Source organism: Silurus aristotelis, assembly GCF_946808225.1.
Source record: "Silurus aristotelis genome assembly, chromosome: 23".
NCBI classification, from domain to species: domain Eukaryota; kingdom Metazoa; phylum Chordata; class Actinopteri; order Siluriformes; family Siluridae; genus Silurus; species Silurus aristotelis.
Genome location: NC_139596.1, coordinates 17346629 through 17366210, shown reverse-complemented (window position 1 = coordinate 17366210; position 19582 = coordinate 17346629). Strand labels below are relative to the sequence as shown.

Genomic DNA, 19582 nt, shown 5'->3' with positions numbered 1-19582 from the left:
AACATGTCCTCATAAACCAGCTTAATGAAAAATATAAACTTTCTAATTACAGTTTTGGAAGTCTAAGCTTCCGTAGTTTACACAGAAAACCTGATTCAGATATCGAACATCCACTACTTTTACTGTTCAGCTTGCAGTTATCTATAAAGATGTCTCTGTAGAGATGTTTAGATAAAATGGCAATGGTTGCCTAAGGGATTTTCTTTTTTTTTTTTTTTGAATGGGGGGTTTCAATGGGAGGCCAGCAGGGACCCTGAAAAGCCTATGTGCAGCTGCTGTCCGATAGCATAGCAGCACGGCGTTGAGCTAAGTTCAGCGGAGCGCGGAGCTCTCGGGCTTATTTAAAAGCCCTCGGCCATGTTTAAAAGCTCTCCTGAAAGTGCACGCTGAGGCCATGGCTGCTCTAAGTGGCCAAGGGCCCATGGGGCTTTCTGCTGTCTTTGATCAAGTATTCCCCTAGCTCTCCTGGCAGGACAGTTTGTTATTCCAGGAAATCCTCCTCGTTCCCTTGTGGTCAAAAAGGCAGGGGTAGCTGGGTGTTGGAATTGGGGGAGACGCAGAGGGTATGCATGTAGAGGGGAGGGTTTGTTCAGTGTAGATGGAGGACGAAATCTAGAGGGGTCAGGCAGAGGGGTTTTATTACATGGCTTGGACACACTCGCTGCCTTGCTGGTGTGAATGATGTAGTCATGTATCCTCGTGAAACTGTAATTTTTTTTTTTATGGCCTCGTCCCCAGTCTGAACGCGCATAGCTCATTTATTACTCTACTAAGCCTAACGTTTTACAAGTGTTGTGAAATTCAGCATGGCGGTGTTTAAGACATGCAGCTCTTTCCAGCGACTGCCGAGTTTCGCAGAGCGTTTGATGCATGTAAGGCTGCTTCCATGGGTCGGTTCATGTCTCGGGACTTTTGCGGTTTTGTCATTTTAGGAGTTGGCACTTGTATCTGGCAAAGTCCTGTTATTCAAAGGAAGTAGTTTGTATCAAATATCCTGTTCCCACATCTCACACACAGCTTCCTGTTTTTACCACAGCACTTTAGAATTCTCCATTCCGATAGGTTCAATCGAATTAAATTAAAATGTAAACTTATTTATAGAAGGCATCATCAAGAAATCTTTAGAGCAACCAGACTCAAAAGGGGAACCTTATCCTCATATGTGTGACATCAAGGCCATGTCTACGCTAATATTTTCATTTGAAAATCTGTAATTTTCTCACCATTCTTGTCTCCTGTCCACACAGAGAGAGCTTTTTTTAATTAATTTCATTTTTATTCGCATAGTGCTTTTAACAGTGGACACTGTCTCAAAGCAGTCATAAAAGAATGTATAAATTTGGTCCTTTTTAATTGTCCATGAAGTGTTTGTCCCTAAAGAGTAACGCCAGTGGCAACTACAAAAATGTAGCTTTTTGAAAACACTCTCTAGAGTGGCTCGATTAGAAAATCGTTGCTTTTGCGCTGCAGTATGGACCCTAAAAAAAGGATTTCTGAAATGACTACGCATAAGAGTAAGAAGTAAATAAATTTTATGCTGGAACTGGTGTGGGTTGAAGCGCCTTTCGTTTCACTCACTTGCAGTACAGGGACATGAGCGTTTTCAGACGTTTCGGTGTAAACGGACAACTTTTGAGAAGCGTTTCCAAACAATTGTGTGGACGGTATTGTTTTTATAGACGTAAATGGCGTATTCAAAGTTATCCACGTTAGTGTAGACGTAGCCTGAAAGTGTGTTTTATGAATCACTGGTCACAATTGCTTGATTTTCTGCCTTGGAGTTAGTTATGGGTTTATACAGCATTGTTTTTTAAAATAAAAAGCATACAGCTAGTGATTTTGTGAAGGAAGATTTTATGAAGATGTTGAACAGTTTTTGGTCTCGAGTGTTGGTGCTTTGAAATAATCTGAGTTTTCGAAAGACATGACAAGGGTTGCTGAGAGCTTCTAGGAGAACATCTGCTTAGAGCCTCTACTGATTAGAGCTAACTTTGTTTTAGGAATGTATCTATAAAGGGATAAAAATGTTGAGCAGAAATCGTATTCCATTACTGCAGTGATGTAAAAGGAACAAAAAAGTTCTTGTTTGATGAATATTTATTGGACTATGTTGTGCTATGTAATAAATTTTTTTAGATTCAATGAAACGAAAACAGTTCATGAGAGATTGGGGTGGATTATTGTGGCTGTGGTTTTAGTGCGGGGGAAATGGATGGGGACGTGTTCAATAGCGGCCCGGAGCCTGCGGCGAACTGCGCTGCTTGATTGTTGTGGCTGAAATTGATACCAGCCTCGACCTAAATGCCATTCCTGAGGCTGCTCGCTGTGTGCCCTCTGTTACTGGAACCAGGCCACTATGCACAATCTCACACCGTCCACACAAGCCTGCAAAACCACTGCCAGGTTCACAAGACCGCGGTTAAACGATGCATTCGGGGAAAGCGTTTGCGCTCCAGACTCAATTTGGGGAAAAAAGTGCACATGGCCTGTTTTCATTTTGTCTTGGCCTACAGACAAGTGCTTACGATACACTACAATGTTCGACCGGAAGGGGCTAACGTCGTGTCCTGCATTTTCTATTGGGTCATGGGGACAGAAAATATGCTAATGCCCTTTGGAGAAAGTATATTTAGTTGTTTAGTGGTAGCTAAGTGGGTGAGATGTTGGACCTCTGGAGGGAAGGTTGTGAAGTCAAATGTAACAACCACTAAACCACTATTGGGGTTAGTCGTTTAATCGGGTCGCTATTCTTTTTATAGCTAGTCTTTTTAGTAGTAATGGTTGGGGGAAGGGTGGAAGTATGGTTGTGGACACTGGGGGCGGGGCTAGCAGTGTAATGTGGTAGCTAACAATCTGTACAGTCTGCAAAAAAAACGAGATCTTAACTTTTAATTTACAATTTTAATTGCAACATTTGAACACACAATTAGCTACTTTTGGAAATAGAACATTAGGCTTGGTATTATTATTGGTATTATTATTATTATTATTATTATTTTATTTTTGACCTACCATACATCACAATGTTTGTACTTTAGGGGGTGACGTTTTGTCCCAGACTATATCCTGTAGTGTGCGATATACTGCATCTGAAGTGGGGTTAGTAGTTTAATGTACTATTTTATTTATAGCTATTTTTTCTAGGCAGTGGCGATTGAGGGGTTGGGGAAAGGGTGTGGGCGGGGTTTGAGAAATGGAAACAAATAACTTGTTCATGCTCGATTAATAAAATATTCGATCAAAACTAATTTTTTTTGTATAAAAAAGGAAAAAGTCTCAACCTGAAAGATTTTTTTTAAGAATCTGATTTACAGTTTCAAGTACAACATTTGAACACTATCAGCTGCTTTTAGCGAATTAAATTAATTACAAAACAAAGTTTTAATAACGGTATAAATAGAGTACATATCCTGTGACTAAAATCGTATCATGATTATTTTGGTCGTATCGTTGTATCCCCAGCTTTTGTGTGTAGAGTTGTGACTTTGTGTGTTGGAGTATAGTTTACCTCTTTTGAAGTTTCTCATCTTTTATGGACTGTAGGACACACACACACACACACACACACACACACACACACAAACATGCACACAGGCTGCTTTGAATCTCTCTGAAACTTTGACGAGCCCCTTTCAAAGACGGCCAGCACAGCATGCCATGCCACACACCAAAAAAAGCATGGGTAGCTATTGAAGTGTGTGTGTGTGTGTGTGTGTGGGGGGGGGGGGGGGGGGTATATGTAACCAGGGGCGATAGTAGTGAGGGGCTGAAGTAGCTGTTGTTGGATGATCAAAGCCCCTGTGATTTGTGTTAGTCACTAAGTTGAGTGATTTTTCTCTGTCTGTCTGTCTGTCTGTCTGTGTGTCTGTCTGTGTGTCTGTCTGTCTGTCTGTCTGTGTGTCTGTCTGTCTGTGTGTCTGTGTGTGTGTGTGTCTGTGTGTGTGTGTGTGTGTGTGTGTGGATCCCAAACTCAAATTGGGTCACTTTTTTTGTCCGTTTAGGGTAACTTTTTCCTTGTTTCATGTATTTCCTTGTGTATGGTGAACACCTGTGTGTGTGTGTGTGTGTGTGTGTGTGTGTGTGTGTGTGTGTGTGTGCGCGCGCGCTGCTCAGGCATTTGGCGCTTCTCCGTATCTGATGCTAAGCTATGTAAATGTGCACAGCTAGCTGCATTGAGAGGAACTCTGATTGATTGGTGGAGCGTTTTTGGCGGCGTTCACTGCCGACTGTAGGACTGAAAGCTCCTCTGCGGCCGTGTAAGAAGATCCACAACTGAATCCACCCCCCCAGGGTTTGGAATGAGATGGCGTGCTAAACAATGAGGGACACCTCTAGCGGTGGTGGTGAAAAGAGAGAAAGAGATGGATTAGGGGGAGGGAGAGAACGCGAGCGAGTCGGTTTGAGGCAGTGGGGCATTTAGGCGCTCATGGGGCCTCCAGGGGAAGCTCACTGGGGTGTCTGTGGAGAAATAGCATCCTGTTTTTCTGATTTGATGTATTTATAAAACATTGTTATAAAAATTTGTGTATTTATTTATTTATTTTTAATTGATGACACCTACAGACATGCAGCATCGTGTCCACTCTCTGAGAACGATCTGATTTTGTTTATGGTCGTTGGTTCTTCAGTAACTGAAACCGTTTCGTGTGTTTTTTGTTTTTTTTTAATTCCTATAAACATACACAATATATGGACAAAAGTTTGTGGACACCTTGGCTATGAGCTTTTGGAACAGTTCCCCTTCCACATTCAGTCCTCATTTCCTCTTACAAAATCCTCCACTCTTCTGGGAAGACGTTCTAACAAAATAATGCCGATTAGCATGCTAGTAAAGTCAGGTGTACTCATGCGTTCACTTTCATTATGATAAGTAGGTTTGAGGGCGGAGCTCTATAACAGGAGATCTTCCACTCTGCAGCACATATGGCTGGAACAGTGAGGTGCCTCAATACTTTTGGAATCCCCTTAGGTCCCCTACAAAAACTGGAATTTAGTATTAGAAGGGAAAGCTGTGCAACTAGTGGATACCTTTTCTTCCACATGCTTGGAGAGATCGCTGCTGCCACAACATGCTTTATATTTGTCTAAAGTTCATTTTGTTTTTGTCAAATCCACCCCTGCTTTGTACAAACTTACATTATCATTTGGCGGCAATCTTATCCAGAGTGACTTGGTTATCTCAGTTATACAGCTGAGCAGTTAAGGGTTAAGGGCCTTGCTCAAGGGCCCAGCAGTGGCAGCGAGGTGGTTTGGGGATTTGAACCCATGACCCTACACTTTCCTCCAGCCAGCTTTTTAAACTGCTGCCCCTGCTGGACCGATCAGAAGTCATCTTTCTTAGTGTGTTCTGCATAAACGTGTTGTGGGTGACCGGAGAGGGATTTCAAAAGTACTGGGACACTTGAACTTTCCGTATCTTTTTCTTCTGCTGCTTCTACCTCTCCTTCTGTTACCAAAAAGTGTAGAAGCTTCCTTCATACCTATATCATAGGAAGAGGTGGTTGCTCAGTGGTTAAGGCACTAGACTTTTTAACCAAAGGTCATGAGTTCAAATCCCAGCCACACCAAGCTGGGCCCCTGAACGAGGCCCTTAAGCTGCTCAGTCGAATGAACGAGATGTAAATGCAACTCTTTTCAACAAGAGCCTGAAAAGACTCTTGTGCTCGGGTTTATAGTGTTATTGAGCAAAAGCAATCGCACGCTTGATATAGTGGTGATAAGAATTACAAAGCCGTAAAGTGGCTCGCGCCGCACCTGACCTCTTCCAGCAGTTATGTAAATAGCAAACAATCTTTGGCCCAGTTCTTTTCCACCAACATAAGACGTTTTTATCAGCACCTGCTGCGCGGCATTTCTTTGATCAGAGCCGGTGGAGTAACTCGGGTTTACGAGCGTGCAGGCATCAGAGTGGAACACTTGTGATTTCAAAGCGTGCGTTATTCAAACTGCAAGGGCTGCAATTTGAATCCTGGCCTACATGAAAGCGGGCGAATGAAAGCACTGGAATAAAAGGCTGAATACGTTTCTCAAGGAGAATTTATTTATTTTCCCCAAACGAAGGCTTCAGCAGAACAAATGCAGGTGCCTTACTTCCCAATCATCTGAAGAAAAGTCCTTACGCACATGTTTTTCGAACATCCCATTCCATATTCAATCCCCATTACCTTCAGAGATGTTCCACTAGATTTAGCTTGAGAAGATTTGGGTGTTAGTCAGGTACTGATGTAGGTGAGGTGAGCAGTCAGTATTCACAGTCACAAGTGTTCAATATGTTTTGAGTTGTGGAGCTCTAAAGCGGGACATCTTCCACTCCAACCCATTGAAAGTATATCTTCATGGAGCTGACTTTGTGCACACGGGCAGTGGCATGCTGGAACAGGTTTTGGTCTCCTAGTTCAACTCCTACTCCAACAATTTTTAAGAAGCAGCATTTATGGCTGGAAAAGTCGGGTGTCCCAATACTTTACTTTTGGCTAGATGTTGCATAATTGTAGCATCAGGTTGGACCAGGCAGGTCTAAAGAGCAATAGGGGACAGGATCACTGGAATCTCTTTAGCATTTTTAGCAAATTCTAGACCCTGATTGGTCAGAAGGTGTTCATTAGTTGTCTAGAGCGACAGCTTTAACTGCTACAAATCCTACGCAAAACATCACTGCACCCGTTTCTCTTGAGGTGTAAAGACGCTTTGTATCGGTTGCCTTCTAAGAAGATATGTTCTTCCGTTCTTAATCGCTGCGGTAACATTAGTGCTAACGGTCACTTGCAGTTCCTGCATTCTCCAGTGTTCCACATCGCTAATCGTGAAAAGCTGTGTGGTATAAGTGGAATAAAACTCTGTACACGAGTGTTGGTGTTAAATATTTGTGTGTGTGTGTGTGTGTGTTACAGATGCATCCTCTGGGTCTGTGTAATAATAACGATGAGGAGGACCTGTATGAGTATGGCTGGGTGGGTGTGGTCAAGCTGGAGCAGCCGGAGCTCGACCCCAGCTGCCTCACCGTCCTCGGCAAGGTAACTTTTATACATCGCCTTATAACATTTTGTCTTGCGATTTCTATGTGTATAACTTCCTCAACCTCCTTATTTATCTACATTTACCACCCTTTCCTGCTTTCCCTATTGTCTGTTGCTCTCTCTCTCTGTCTGTCTCTGTCTGCCTGTCTCTCTCTCTTTTTTTTTTTGTCTGTCTTTTGATTTCTCTGTCTCATTCCGCCTGTCTGTTGGTGTCTTTCTTTGTGTCTCTATCCATCTCTGTCTTTCTGTCTCCGTCTGTCTCCCTTTCTCTCTCACGCTTTCTTTGTCTCTGTCTCTCTTTGTGACACTTTGTTTCTCCGTCTCTCCTTCTGATTTATGGCTTGAGCGGCTCGGCAGAACAAGGCTGAGCACTAGTTTTAAGAGCACTCGTTGGGGTGTGTAGGTGCACTAATGCTTCTCTCACTCACTCACTCACACACACACACACACACACACACACACACTTAGCTGTGTGTTTAGAACTTTAGGGTTTGTTGTCGAGGCTGATCGCAAAAACACTTCATTAGAGGGAAACACTGTGTGGTCATTTTTATACAGCTTCTTTAATGAGGTGTGTGTGTTGTGTGTGTATATACACTATTTATTCCCCAAGTTCCTGTCTATGGCTGCCCCTGCTTCCTGTTACATTGGCACGTGGCTGCGTGGCCTGACCTTAACCCCACTTTAGAGAATTCAGGATTTTCCTTATCTGGTATAAAAGAGGGGGTGAGCAAAAAAAGAAAGAAGACAGGTGAGGGACACAGACAGAGGATGAGAGAGAAAGAAAGAAGAAAAGTGAGACTGAGATGCAGGCTGAGAAAGAAAGGAAAAAAAAAAAAAGAAAAGGTGAGTGGGAGACTAAGACAAGTGGCCCGAGACCTTAAAATATACTTTTATGCATTGGTGTAAGTTTGTGTCTCCCACTGTGTCCCTTTTTTTTTTTTTTTCTTTCTCTTTTGCTTTTTCCCCCCTCTTGATCTTTTTTGTTGTTGTGCACGTGAGTTTTCTTCTTTCTCTGTCAGTGTGTTTTTCATGGCGTGTCTTTCCCACTTTATCACTTTGTCTCTCTCATTCTGTGACTGTGTGTGTGTATGTGTGTCACTTACAACCATTCTTCAGATTAAATAAGAACTTTATTTGGACTAGTAATTCATGTGTGCACCCCCCCCCCCCCCCCCCCCCCACGCACGCACACCCAGGCTGAGTGTCTGATTGTGAGCGGTGATCTCTGGGGTTCCTCTTTCATGTTTGCATTCTCTTCAACCTGCTGATATCTCAGCGGATTTTCCTTGTCTTGGAGTTCAAAGGTCGTGCCACTAGAGGGTGGAGTCTCCTTAGATTGGCTCCTCGGTGGCTATAAAAATCACGTCTTTGGCGCTCGCTGAGCTCGTTGTCATGACCACTGGGAAGTCTCTTGTAACGTGTGTGTGTGTGTGTGTGGTAAGTGAGCCGAATGATGGCGCTGTTCAATTCCCCCTTCCCCGAGTTTTATTAAACTTTCAGACTGAGAATGGAGCAGCCCACTGAGAGAGAGAAAGAGGGAGAGAGAAAGAAGGGACGGGGGGGATGAGGAGACCAAGAAATAAACGAGAGAGAACTAGAAAGAGAGAGGGACATGCACACGCGCACACACACACACACACACACACACACACACACACACACAAAAAGATTGACAAAGACAGCGAGAGAGACAAAGAGATTGAGAGAAAGATTGATGAGGAGAAGGAAAGAGAAAGACTGCCAAAGAGACTGAGAGAGAGACAGACAAAGAGAGGGACAAAGATTAATGAGGATAGAGGGAAAGTGAGAGAGAGGGAGTTAGGGATGAAGAGAAAGATTGCCAAGGAGACACCTGGTGAAAAGAGAGACACAGAGACTGACAAGGAGACAAAAGAGAGAGACAGATTGACAAGGAGACATAAAGAAAAGGTCAGAGAGAGAAATAAATGGAGGATGAAATACTGCGAGGAAGATAGAATGAAAAATTCTAAAGATGGAGAGAGTAAAAGAGAGGGACGGGGCTAGAGACAAAAGAATAGAGTCTGAGAGACAGATGGGAATAAAAAGTTAGAGAGGGAGAGAGACCCTGATGGAGGGAGAGAAACGGACACGATGGGGGGGGGGGGAGACGATTTGTGAGAGAAATGTGAAGAGTGAAAGCTTCGAGATGAGAAATGGAGAGGAAGAGAGAGAAAACTAGAGACAGATATACAAACGGGCAGACTGGTAGAGAGGTGGATAGAAAGGCACAAAGAGAGAGCGCGAGAGAGTTGGAGAGGGTGGCACAGAAAAAGAGAAAAAAAGAAAGAGAAGGATAATGGTCATGGAGTCTCTTTTCCTTCAAAGGCTTTGTAAAAGAAAAAATGGCAGTGATTATTTGGTGGAGGAAACAGAAATCAAAGAGCAGGAAGGTTTTGAAGTTCCTCCAGCAGCCATTTCTCAAAACCGGAGGCAAGCCTGAGACGCTCTGAGTTTAGGAGACTGCAGTGAACTGAAGGAAAAAGTAAACACAAAACAGAACACAAAAGTGTCTCCTAATACACTGTTTCTGTACTCGTGTTTCCTGTGTGTAGCATCGTTCCTTTACCTGATCACTGATTTGGAGTGTGTTTCTCTGAGTTGTGAGACGTGTTGTGAACGTCTCAGGGACAAGTCACAAGAGGATGCAGTGTGCCGGTCTCAGGGATGAGTTGCGAGATTATATGGTGTGTACTACGGCTGAAACGATTCCTAGAGTAATTCAGATACAAAAAAGCAAATTATTTCCCTAAATGCTTTATTTAGTCCAATGAACTACACACAAAGCACAGTTTCCCCACGGGCCATTTATTACTGACGCACCACCCACTAAACTCTGAACTGCTTTGGGGTCTCATGCACAAAACGGAGCTGGAAACGTGCGGGCGGCACTTTTCACACATAGGCGAGTCGCCAGAGAAGGAGGAGTGAAGGTCTCGGGGACAAATCGCCCGGGGACGAGGCGCGAGAGGACTAGGTCTCGGGGACGAGGCGCGAGAGGACTAGGTCTCGGGGACGAGGCGCGAGAGGACTAGGTCTCGGGGACGAGGCGCGAGAGGACTAGGTCTCGGGGACGAGGCGCGAGAGGACTAGGTCTCGGGGACGAGGCGCGAGAGGACTAGGTCTCGGGGACGGGGCGCGAGAGGACTAGGTTTAGGGGACGGGGCGCGAGAGGACTAGGTTTAGGGGACGGGGCGCGAGAGGAGGAGGAGTGTACGTCTCGGGGGACGGGGCGCGAGAGGAGGAGGAGTGTGCGTCTCGGGGACGAGGCGTGAGGCGACACTGTGTGATTGATGAGAAAGTTGAGAGAAAAAAAGTGAGAGCATGAGAACGCAAATGAGGGAGAAAGTGAATGAAGGTGATAGTGAGAGAAAGAGAGGGGTTCTGCGGTGAAAGTGGATAAAAAGGGGAGTCTCACACACCAGGTGTGTGTGTGTGTGTGTGTGTCGGCTAAGTTACAGTCACACACAAAAGACGGCGAAACAAGAAGCAAGCTCTTTTCTTTCTCTCACTTTCTCTCAGGGATGAATAAGGGGGAGAAAAGGAGAAGTGCAAATAAGAGAAACCGCTTTTTTTTTTTTTTTTTTTTTTTTCTTCTCTTCTCATGGTTGTGTAAAGAACATCGAGGTCATTAATAAAGAAGCTCCCAGGCCGGAGGTGTTGTTCACTTTTCCATCCCTGCAGCCACCACAGTAGCTCCAGTGGGTTTAGATTAATGCGCTCACACTGATCTCTGCTGTTCTCGTTTCTATGACAACGGCTTTGACACAAGCACTGAAGCTGGAGATGTTTGAGATGTTTATGGAAGGAGTCTCCAGTGACAGGGTTTAGTAATTTAGTTCCATTATTCCCTAATAAGTGACCCAGTGGTGACAATAGCAGAAAAAAACTCTGGATCATCTCAAGGTTTTTCCTCAAAGTCTCTAAGGAAACCTGTCCTTATCTGGGAGACACAGAATGTTGATTCATCACAGTTCCATCAGTGTCGGTTATCAACTGATCATTGATGGACAGTTGGGTGCAAAACTGTTCATGGTGACTGTAGCCAACTGTTTAAATCAATTCCAGTCGCAGTTCATCTTCATAATTCTTGAGTGGAATCATCCTCAGTAACCTCATGGAACTTTCAGCTGTTCATGTGGAGAACATCCTCAGCTGCAAGTGGTTTCCTTTTGAAGAGAACTCCATCCAGAAGTCCATCTATCTATCGATCCATCATTCTATCTATTGTTCTATCATTTTATAGTATCTACCTTTCTATGGTGTCTGTCTGTTGATCTATCGTTCTATAGTATTTTTCGTTCTATGTCTATCTGGCTATCGTTCTATAGTATCTGTCTGTATTTTTTTTATTATTTATTGGTGTGGCGATCTATAGGTCTGTCTGTCTGTCTGTCTGTTAGTTTATTTATTGGTAATCATTATCCAGAAAGTTTTATATTGGCACCTGTCTGGTTGTTTCCTTTTTTTCCTGCAGGGGTTTTTAATCTCGTGTGTGTGTGTGTGTGTGTGTGTGTGTGTGTGTAACCTGCAAAACTCGGGCATAGTTTAAACCTGCCGCTCTGTTTGTCCAGGGAGAAATGCAGCGCTCTTCAATGCAGAAGATCCCATTACAAAGAACACACACACATGTACAAAATATAGTTTGACATAATCACACAGAGGGAGAAACACACACACAAACGCAAACACACACTGTGCCACTTCAAGGGAAGACTAGATTAGAGAGGTATGAAGGCGGAGTGTACGTGCCCCTTTAATTATCCTCCGTCTGCATTCAGGACGAGACACTCCTCTTTTTTTCCCCTTTTTTTTCCCTCACTCCAAACTCACACAGTGTGTGTTTTCTTCCTCTGTGGGAGATTCTTTTAGGATTTTATTTTTAAAAATTAAAGGAGCTGTGTGTTTGGATTAATGAGGCAGTGGAATTAATTTTTTTTTTTTTTTTGCGCTTTGTGTGTGTGTGTTCAGGCGTCTGAAAGAATTAGTGCAGCCAGTGATTGCGAATCTGTGTGTGTGTGTGTGTGTGTGTTGGCTTGATTGAGCTCTTGATTTGATGTTGATGGGTTTGTGCAGTGTGTAGCTGTGTGTTGTGTCTGGTGTGTTTTAAGGGTTGGTGTGTGTTTAAACGTACGGATGGTAGGGAGGTGAGGAATTGTGTTTGAGAGTGTGTGTGTGTTTTTTTGTCAAGTATTTAGCTGGTGTAGTTGTGGGTTTTGATTGTGTGTAATAAGTATTGTTTGGATGGACAAATGTGGGGTTGGTGGATTGGGTTGGGTTTGGATGGATAGATAGATGGGGGTTTGGGTTGTGTTTGGATGGATGGAGATGAGGTTGGTGTGTTGGGTTGTTTTGTGTTTCTGGGTGAGGGGGTGGTTTGCTTGGTTAATTTGTTGTATTTGGTTGCCAGGTATCTGGAGGTGTGAGTTTGGTGTATTTTATATAGGGGTGTGATTGGGGGTCTTTGAAGTTGGTTTGTGTAAGGGTGTGTGGGGTTGTGTGGGGTTGTGTTTGGCTGCCATGTATCTGGGTGAGTGAAAGGTTTGTGTGTTTGGTTGCAGTGTGTGGGGTTGGTGTGTTTGGAAATGATTGAGCAGTTGTGCTTGTTTGCGGTGTGTAGGGGGTTGTGTTTGGTTTCAGTGTGTCTGGAGGTTGGTAGGGTCAATGTATTTGTTTGGTTTGTTGGGTTAGTGTGAGGTTGGTGTTTGTGGTGTGGATGGATGTGTATGAGTTTGGAGGTTTTGAGTGATTGGTTGAATGGCGAATGGTTGTGAGTGACGTTGAAAACCAACAGTTACACAATCACGTGGGCTGTGTGTGTATGATGGATTTGTAAGAAGGTGCTGTGTGCCAGTGTGGTTTGGAATTATAGATAGTAATCTAGAGTTTATCACCTGAGATGTGGGGGTTTTGATGGTGTATACTTCTGATATTGATGAGTTGGTTTGGTGGTTTTATTTGTTCAGGTATTCGTGTATGTGTGACATTTTTGTCATGATGAGGATATGGTGCTGGTTTAATTTGCTTATTTGAGCTTAATTACAATTTTACAATTAGTTTTTATCCTGAGGTAAAAAATTAGGTTACAAAAAAAAGGTTAGCATTTTTATTTCTCAATAATTGAGCGACTGTAAGAACTGAATAGAAATTATTTATTTTATTATCACTGGAGTAAATTATAAAATGGTACTTTACATGTATTGAGTAGATCGTCAAGTTTGCTAGCTAGACTAAAATACACGATTAAATATAGCTATATGAATGTGTGCTAGTTCCTTCATTAGCATGAATTCACACTTCTCTGTGGACACTTTGTTTGAAAACTTGATAATTGGCTTGAGTGGGAGACTTTGTGTGACCTTTTTAACCAGCAGAATTGTTTAGTTATCCTTGTAGATGATGATGGCAGCAGTGGGGGGTGGGGAGGGGAAACGCCACCGCTGACCAAAGGAGCGGAAATTGAATTAGTGGCTCAGTCTCAATCCTTGGGGTTTTAGTAGGCTTCTGATTACAGGCTCCTTTTTTAGCTGATTGAATGTAAGGGAGATAATGAAGGGGACGCGACGGACGTCTGAGGAATCTACAGGAAGTGAACACGCTGTACTGGGAGCCAGTGTGAGGAAATTACACGGATTTTCAAATAAGTACTCAGTCCCTGTATTGAAAGTTACCACAGCTAGTTATCTAGCTAACTGTTGATATCTATATGTTATTACTTTGGAATTACTAAGACCTGGGTGCTCAATGGTTAAGATGTTGGTCTTCTGATTGGAAGGTCATGAGTTCAAATCCCTTGAGCAAGACCCTTAACCCTCAGCTGCTCAGGTGTATAACTGGGATAAGGGAGTTTAACGAATGCCGCAAATGTAATGAAATAAGGTTTGTTGGGTAGCTATAAAAAAAATATTGTAAATTATTTTTATTTAATTATATAACCTATGGATACAAATGTCTTGGTTGTTTAGCTACAATATAATATTGTTTAGACTAAGGGATTTTGTTTGACACAGAATATCAGTGTTTTGCTAATTAGACTGGCGTATTTACTTGGGTATGATGTTAATCAAAAGAGCTTCCTGAATTCCAGACAGAACAATAACAAACACACTTTAGAAGTGAAAGATGAAATAATGCTGTTGCTAAGCACAAACTAGCAGGCTAATGATTTGCTTCGTCAGCATGTCCTTTGAACTGAACAATGTAAAGATGTAGCAATGACAGAAAGGAGTCAAAACTATCTGGAATATCAAAGTTTCTCTTAGAAATATTAAAATAATTGTTAGGAAATTTCCAAGAAGGGGCGGAAAAGGTTTCTGGAAAAATACCAAATGTCGCTGGAAATATGCGAAAATTTCTATATGATATTGATTATTATATATATTCTATATATGATTTTCGAAATTTATGTTAGGACCATTATGTCAGTGATTTGGTTATGATCATTTTTGAAGCTATAAATGTTTATGACCGTAAGAAACAGTCACCTTATCCAAAAAAGTCGTATTTCCTGCTGACTCGTGGAAATATCTGCTCGGACTGAAAGGAAACACTGATTGGACATCAAACGTGTTGCAGCTTTCATGTCAAAACCATTTTCCAAAAAAACAATCCTGTTGTGGTGCTAATCAGCGCTGCCTGTTTTTGGAAACAAATGAAACAAATTCCCAAGAAATATACAGTGAGGAAAATAAGTATTTGAACACCCTGCTATTTTGCAAGTTCTCCCACTTAGAAATCATGAAGGGGTCTGAAATTGTCATCGTAGGTGCATGTCCACTGTGAGAGACATAATCTAAAAAAAAAATCCAGAAATCACAATGTATGATTTTTTAACTATTTATTTGTATGATACAGCTGCAAATAAGTATTTGAACACCTGAGAAAGTCAATGTTAATATTTGGTACAGGAGCCTTTGTTTGCAATTACAGAGGTCAAACGTTTCCTGTAGTTTTTCACCAGGTTTGCACACACTGCAGGAGGGATTTTGGCCCACTCCTCCACACAGATCTTCTCTAGATCAGTCAGGTTTCTGGCCTGTCGCTGAGAAACACGGAGTTTGAGCTCCCTCCAAAGATTCTCTATTGGGTTTAGGTCTGGAGACTGGCTAGGCCACGCCAGAACCTTGATATGCTTCTTACAGAGCCACTCCTTGGTTATCCTGGCTGTGTCCTTCGGGTCATTGTCATGTTGGAAGACCCAGCCTCAACCCATCTTCAATGCTCTAACTGAGGAAAGGAGGTTGTTCCCCAAAATCTCGCAATATATGGTCCCGGTCATCCTCTCCTTAATACAGTGCAGTCGCCCTGTCCCATGTGCAGAAAAACACCCCCAAAGCATGATGCTACCACCCCCATGCTTCACAGTAGGGATGGTGTTCTTGGGATGGTACTCATCATTCTTCTTCCTCCAAACACGTTTAATGGAATTATGACCCAAAAGTTCTATTTTGGTCTCATCTGACCACATGACTTTCTCCCATGACTCCTCTGGATCATCCAAATGGTCATTGGCAAACTGAAGACGTGCCTGGACATGTGCTGGTTTAAGCAGGGGAACCTTCTGTGCCATGCATGATTTCAAACCATGACGTCTTAGTGTATTACCAACAGTAACCTTGGAAACGGTGGTCCCAGCTCTTTTCAGGTCATTGACCAGCTCCTCCCGTGTAGTTATGGGCTGATTTCTCACCTTCCTTAGGATCATTGAGACCCCACGAGGTGAGATCTTGCATGGAGCCCCAGTCCGAGGGAGATTGACAGTCATGTTTAGCTTCTTCCATTTTCTAATGATTGCTCCAACAGTGGACCTTTTTTCACCAAGCTGCTTGGCAATTTCCCCGTAGCCCTTTCCAGCCTTGTGGAGGTGTACAATTTTGTCTCTAGTGTCTTTGGACAGCTCTTTGGTCTTGGCCATGTTAGTAGTTGGATTCTTACTGATTGTATGGGGTGGACGGGTGTCTTTATGCAGCTAACGACCTCAAACAGGTGCATCTAATTTAGGATAATAAATGTAGTGGAGGTGGACATTTTAAAGGCAGACTAACAGGTCTTTGAGGGTCAGAATTTTAGCAGATAGACAGGTGTTCAAATACTTATTTGCAGCTGTATCATACAAATAAATAGTTTAAAAATTATACATTGTGATTTATGGATTTTTTTTTTTAGATTATGTCTCTCACAGTGGACATGGACCTACGATGACAATTTCAAACCCCTCCATGATTTCTAAGTGGGAGAACTTGCAAAATAGCAGGGTGTTCAAATACTTATTTTCCTCACTGTATATATATTTTAATATGTAGTGAAACTGAAATTGGATCTGATTTTCAGTGGAAATGAATTTTATGCTTTTATTTAAAAATGTATTAAATATGATTAATTTCCCCATATTTTTGACTAATATTTGTAAGTTTTGATGTCTCTGAATAAAATTGCAACCCAAAATGGCTGCCGTCAAACTCTTTCTCTCTGTTTTGTTGTCTTCAGTATTGATTTTGTTGCTTTTTGTGAGCTTGGAAATATTGGAAAATTTTGTCTATATGAAGGGTTACAGTTTTATTTAGGATCATTTGTCAACGATGTTTATGATCATTATGACCTCATTTCGCACTTGCAGACGTTTGTTATATGACCGTAGCAACCAGACAGTGTACCTTAATTAGTTTTGTTTACGTATTAAAGGGGACAAATAGCCTAAAATTTTAGTTTCTTCAATGTGAAGAAAAGCCGTATTTAATGACTTGGTCCTACTTTGATGTTAAAGGGGAGTTGAAGTCTTTAAAACTTTTTTCTTTTCTTTTCTTCGTGCCTATACCTCATTTTTGTGTAATTTCACATTGTTTTTCGACAATGATTGAAATAAGCACAAGCATTGTTAGTTGTGAAAACACAGTTGTTGCCGACTGAGAAATGTGTGACTGCTTATTCCTGGAAATGCTCATTTACCTGGCGAGCTACAGTAGGTGTTAATAAGTGATTATGAAGGTGTAGTGAGCGTCGACCTGACACAGCGCTACTGCACTATATATATATATATATATATATATATATAATATATAATTTCATATTCTACATTCCTTTCCATGTGATTTATTTTTATATACAGTCGTCCCCCGTCTATCGCGGTAGTTAAGTGCCAAAACCGACCATGGAAAGTCGAATTTCTGCGATAAATAGACGCCACCCCAAAATTCTTATTTTTTTCTTTGTTTCTTAATAATAATAATAATAATTATTATTATTATGTTTATTTTTGTATAGCGCCTTTAAAAGTAGCATCTCAAAGCACTTTTCAAGCATTAAAGAGAAAAATTACAATTAAAGATGAGCGAGAGGGGGGGAAAGAAAATACAATAATTAATAATAATAAGAATAATAATAAGAATAAAAAGAAAAAATATATAAATATATATAATAGTAATAAAATTCATAAGAAAAATTAAAATGAGAAAAAAAAATTATAATAAATAAATAAACGAAAAATAGAAATAAACATTACAGAATACTTAAATCAATAAAATAAGTGTGTTTTAAGAGCTGATTTAAAAACAGTGAAAGACTCGGACTGTCTAATCTTGAGAGAATTCCACCGCTTTGGTGCATGTGAGGAAAAAGTAAACTAAAAGACCTGAATCGGGGAAACGGAGATCTCGCCTCGGAGTGTAGGCAGTTAAAAGTCGCGTCAGATAATGAGGTGCCGTACCAAGTAGGGCCTTTTATAGGTCAGCATTAGACCTGGCATTCAGCCATAAATCATCCTCCTACTCTCCTTAAACACACACTGAAAACATCTGCAAGAATATAGAGAGATGAGTTTTGTATAAATTTATAGAAATATCACATTTATAGTGAGTACTGTACACCGGCACTGTAGCCTATGTGTAGTTTCTCTGCTTGTTTATTGGTTAAAGTGTCCTATGAGGTCCAAAAAAAAGGGGCCGAGTTAAAGATGCATGCCACTGGATTCTTTATTTTCAATGCTAAATCTGGTGATCTCATGTGTTCAACTCCGCCCTTTTTTTTTTGTTACTACAACCAATAAATAAGATGAAACGTGCGGTTTCTTGTAACACTACTCGTTTCTTATGATGAACTAAAATCGGGACCATTCGCAAAACAAAACAGTTATGTGCCGGGTTGAAAATCGCGATAAAGTGGCGACTACAGGGGTGACTGTATATTCTATTTACATGTACGTTCTTCGGTATTGGACAATCCTAAATTCACTATGTGACACTCGTACTGTGTATGAATGTCCATGTAACAAATAAAATTAAATTTATTTTGAATTAAATACTCTGTCAATGTTTCACTCAAATATTCCGCTATTTTGGGAAAAATTCTATAGAATCTTGTGCACAAATGCATTATATAACCTAAAGTTTGTGGACTCCAAGGCATAGGATTATGTTCTGTTTGAAAATTTCATTCCACTCTTCTGGGAAGAAGTTCCACTAGACCCTGGAGTGAGCTTGTGAAGATTTGTGGACAGCCACAAGGGTGTTATTAAAGTCAGGTACTGATGTAGGTGAGATGATGAGGCCTCATTGCTCACATTCATTATTTAGTCAGGTTGTGGTCAGAGCTCTTTAGAAGGAGATCTTCCACTCCAACCCATGTGAAGCAGATCTTCATAGAGCTGGCTTTGTGCACAGGGGTATTGTCATGCTGGAAGTTTAAGACCCCTAATTTTTCATGCTACCACATCTGAAGACATCCTGTACAATTGCATGACTCCGAATTTTGTGCTAACACTTTGGAAAAGAAGCACATATGATTTACTTCCCGAATCCCCGTTCCGAAGTGTCCCAGTGTGACACGGATCCTCGCCGAGGCCCCCGAATCTCTCTCACGTTAATTCCGCACTACTTAGCGAAGACCGTGCACCTTCCTGCACAAACACAACACGGAATGCTTTCGGAATGCCGTGTTTATTATGTCTTTATTCCTGTGCGATTGAGAATCGAAATGAAAAAGATGCCCGGATTTTCATTTCCTTCATTATTTCAGTTTTCACACACACACACACACACACACACACACACACACACACACACACACACACACACACACACACACACACACACAAACTTTGGGTCAAACTCCAATGTACACAAACAGCTTCATAGTTAATACATCAATATATTCCTGATGACTTGTGTTCACTATTTGGCAAAAGTATTGGGACACCTGACTTTTCCCACACTTTTCTGACTGGTTCGTCTCTAAACAGTCGAACACACAATTAGTAAAAAATTTAGGCTTCACTTGGGAGACACACCAAACCTGTTCGAGCATGAAGATGACTCTGTGCACAAAGCCTGCTTCCATGAAGATATGCTTTACATGGGTTAAAGTTGATCTCCTGCTATTGAGCTATTGAACAGGATGAATGTGAACGCTGACTGCACCCCAGGCTTCATCAGTACCTGATTTACTAACATTCTTTTTGCTTAATGAATCCCCACAAAATCTAGTGGAGCATCTTTCCAGAAGAGTGGAGCTTATTATAAGAGCAAATGGAGACTAAATGTGGAATGGGATGT

The 19582-nt window shown here is 41.7% G+C and overlaps 1 protein-coding gene across 1 annotated transcript in view; it reads left to right on the top strand.

Annotated features, from left to right (window-relative positions):
- znrf3 (zinc and ring finger 3) overlaps positions 1 to 19582 on the top strand; it is a 64595-nt gene that overhangs the window by 32920 nt on the left and 12093 nt on the right. The window contains exon 2 of the mRNA XM_083527337.1: positions 6891 to 7013. Coding sequence (XP_083383463.1) covers positions 6891 to 7013 — 123 coding nt within the window. The remainder of the gene's footprint in view (positions 1 to 6890; positions 7014 to 19582) is intronic.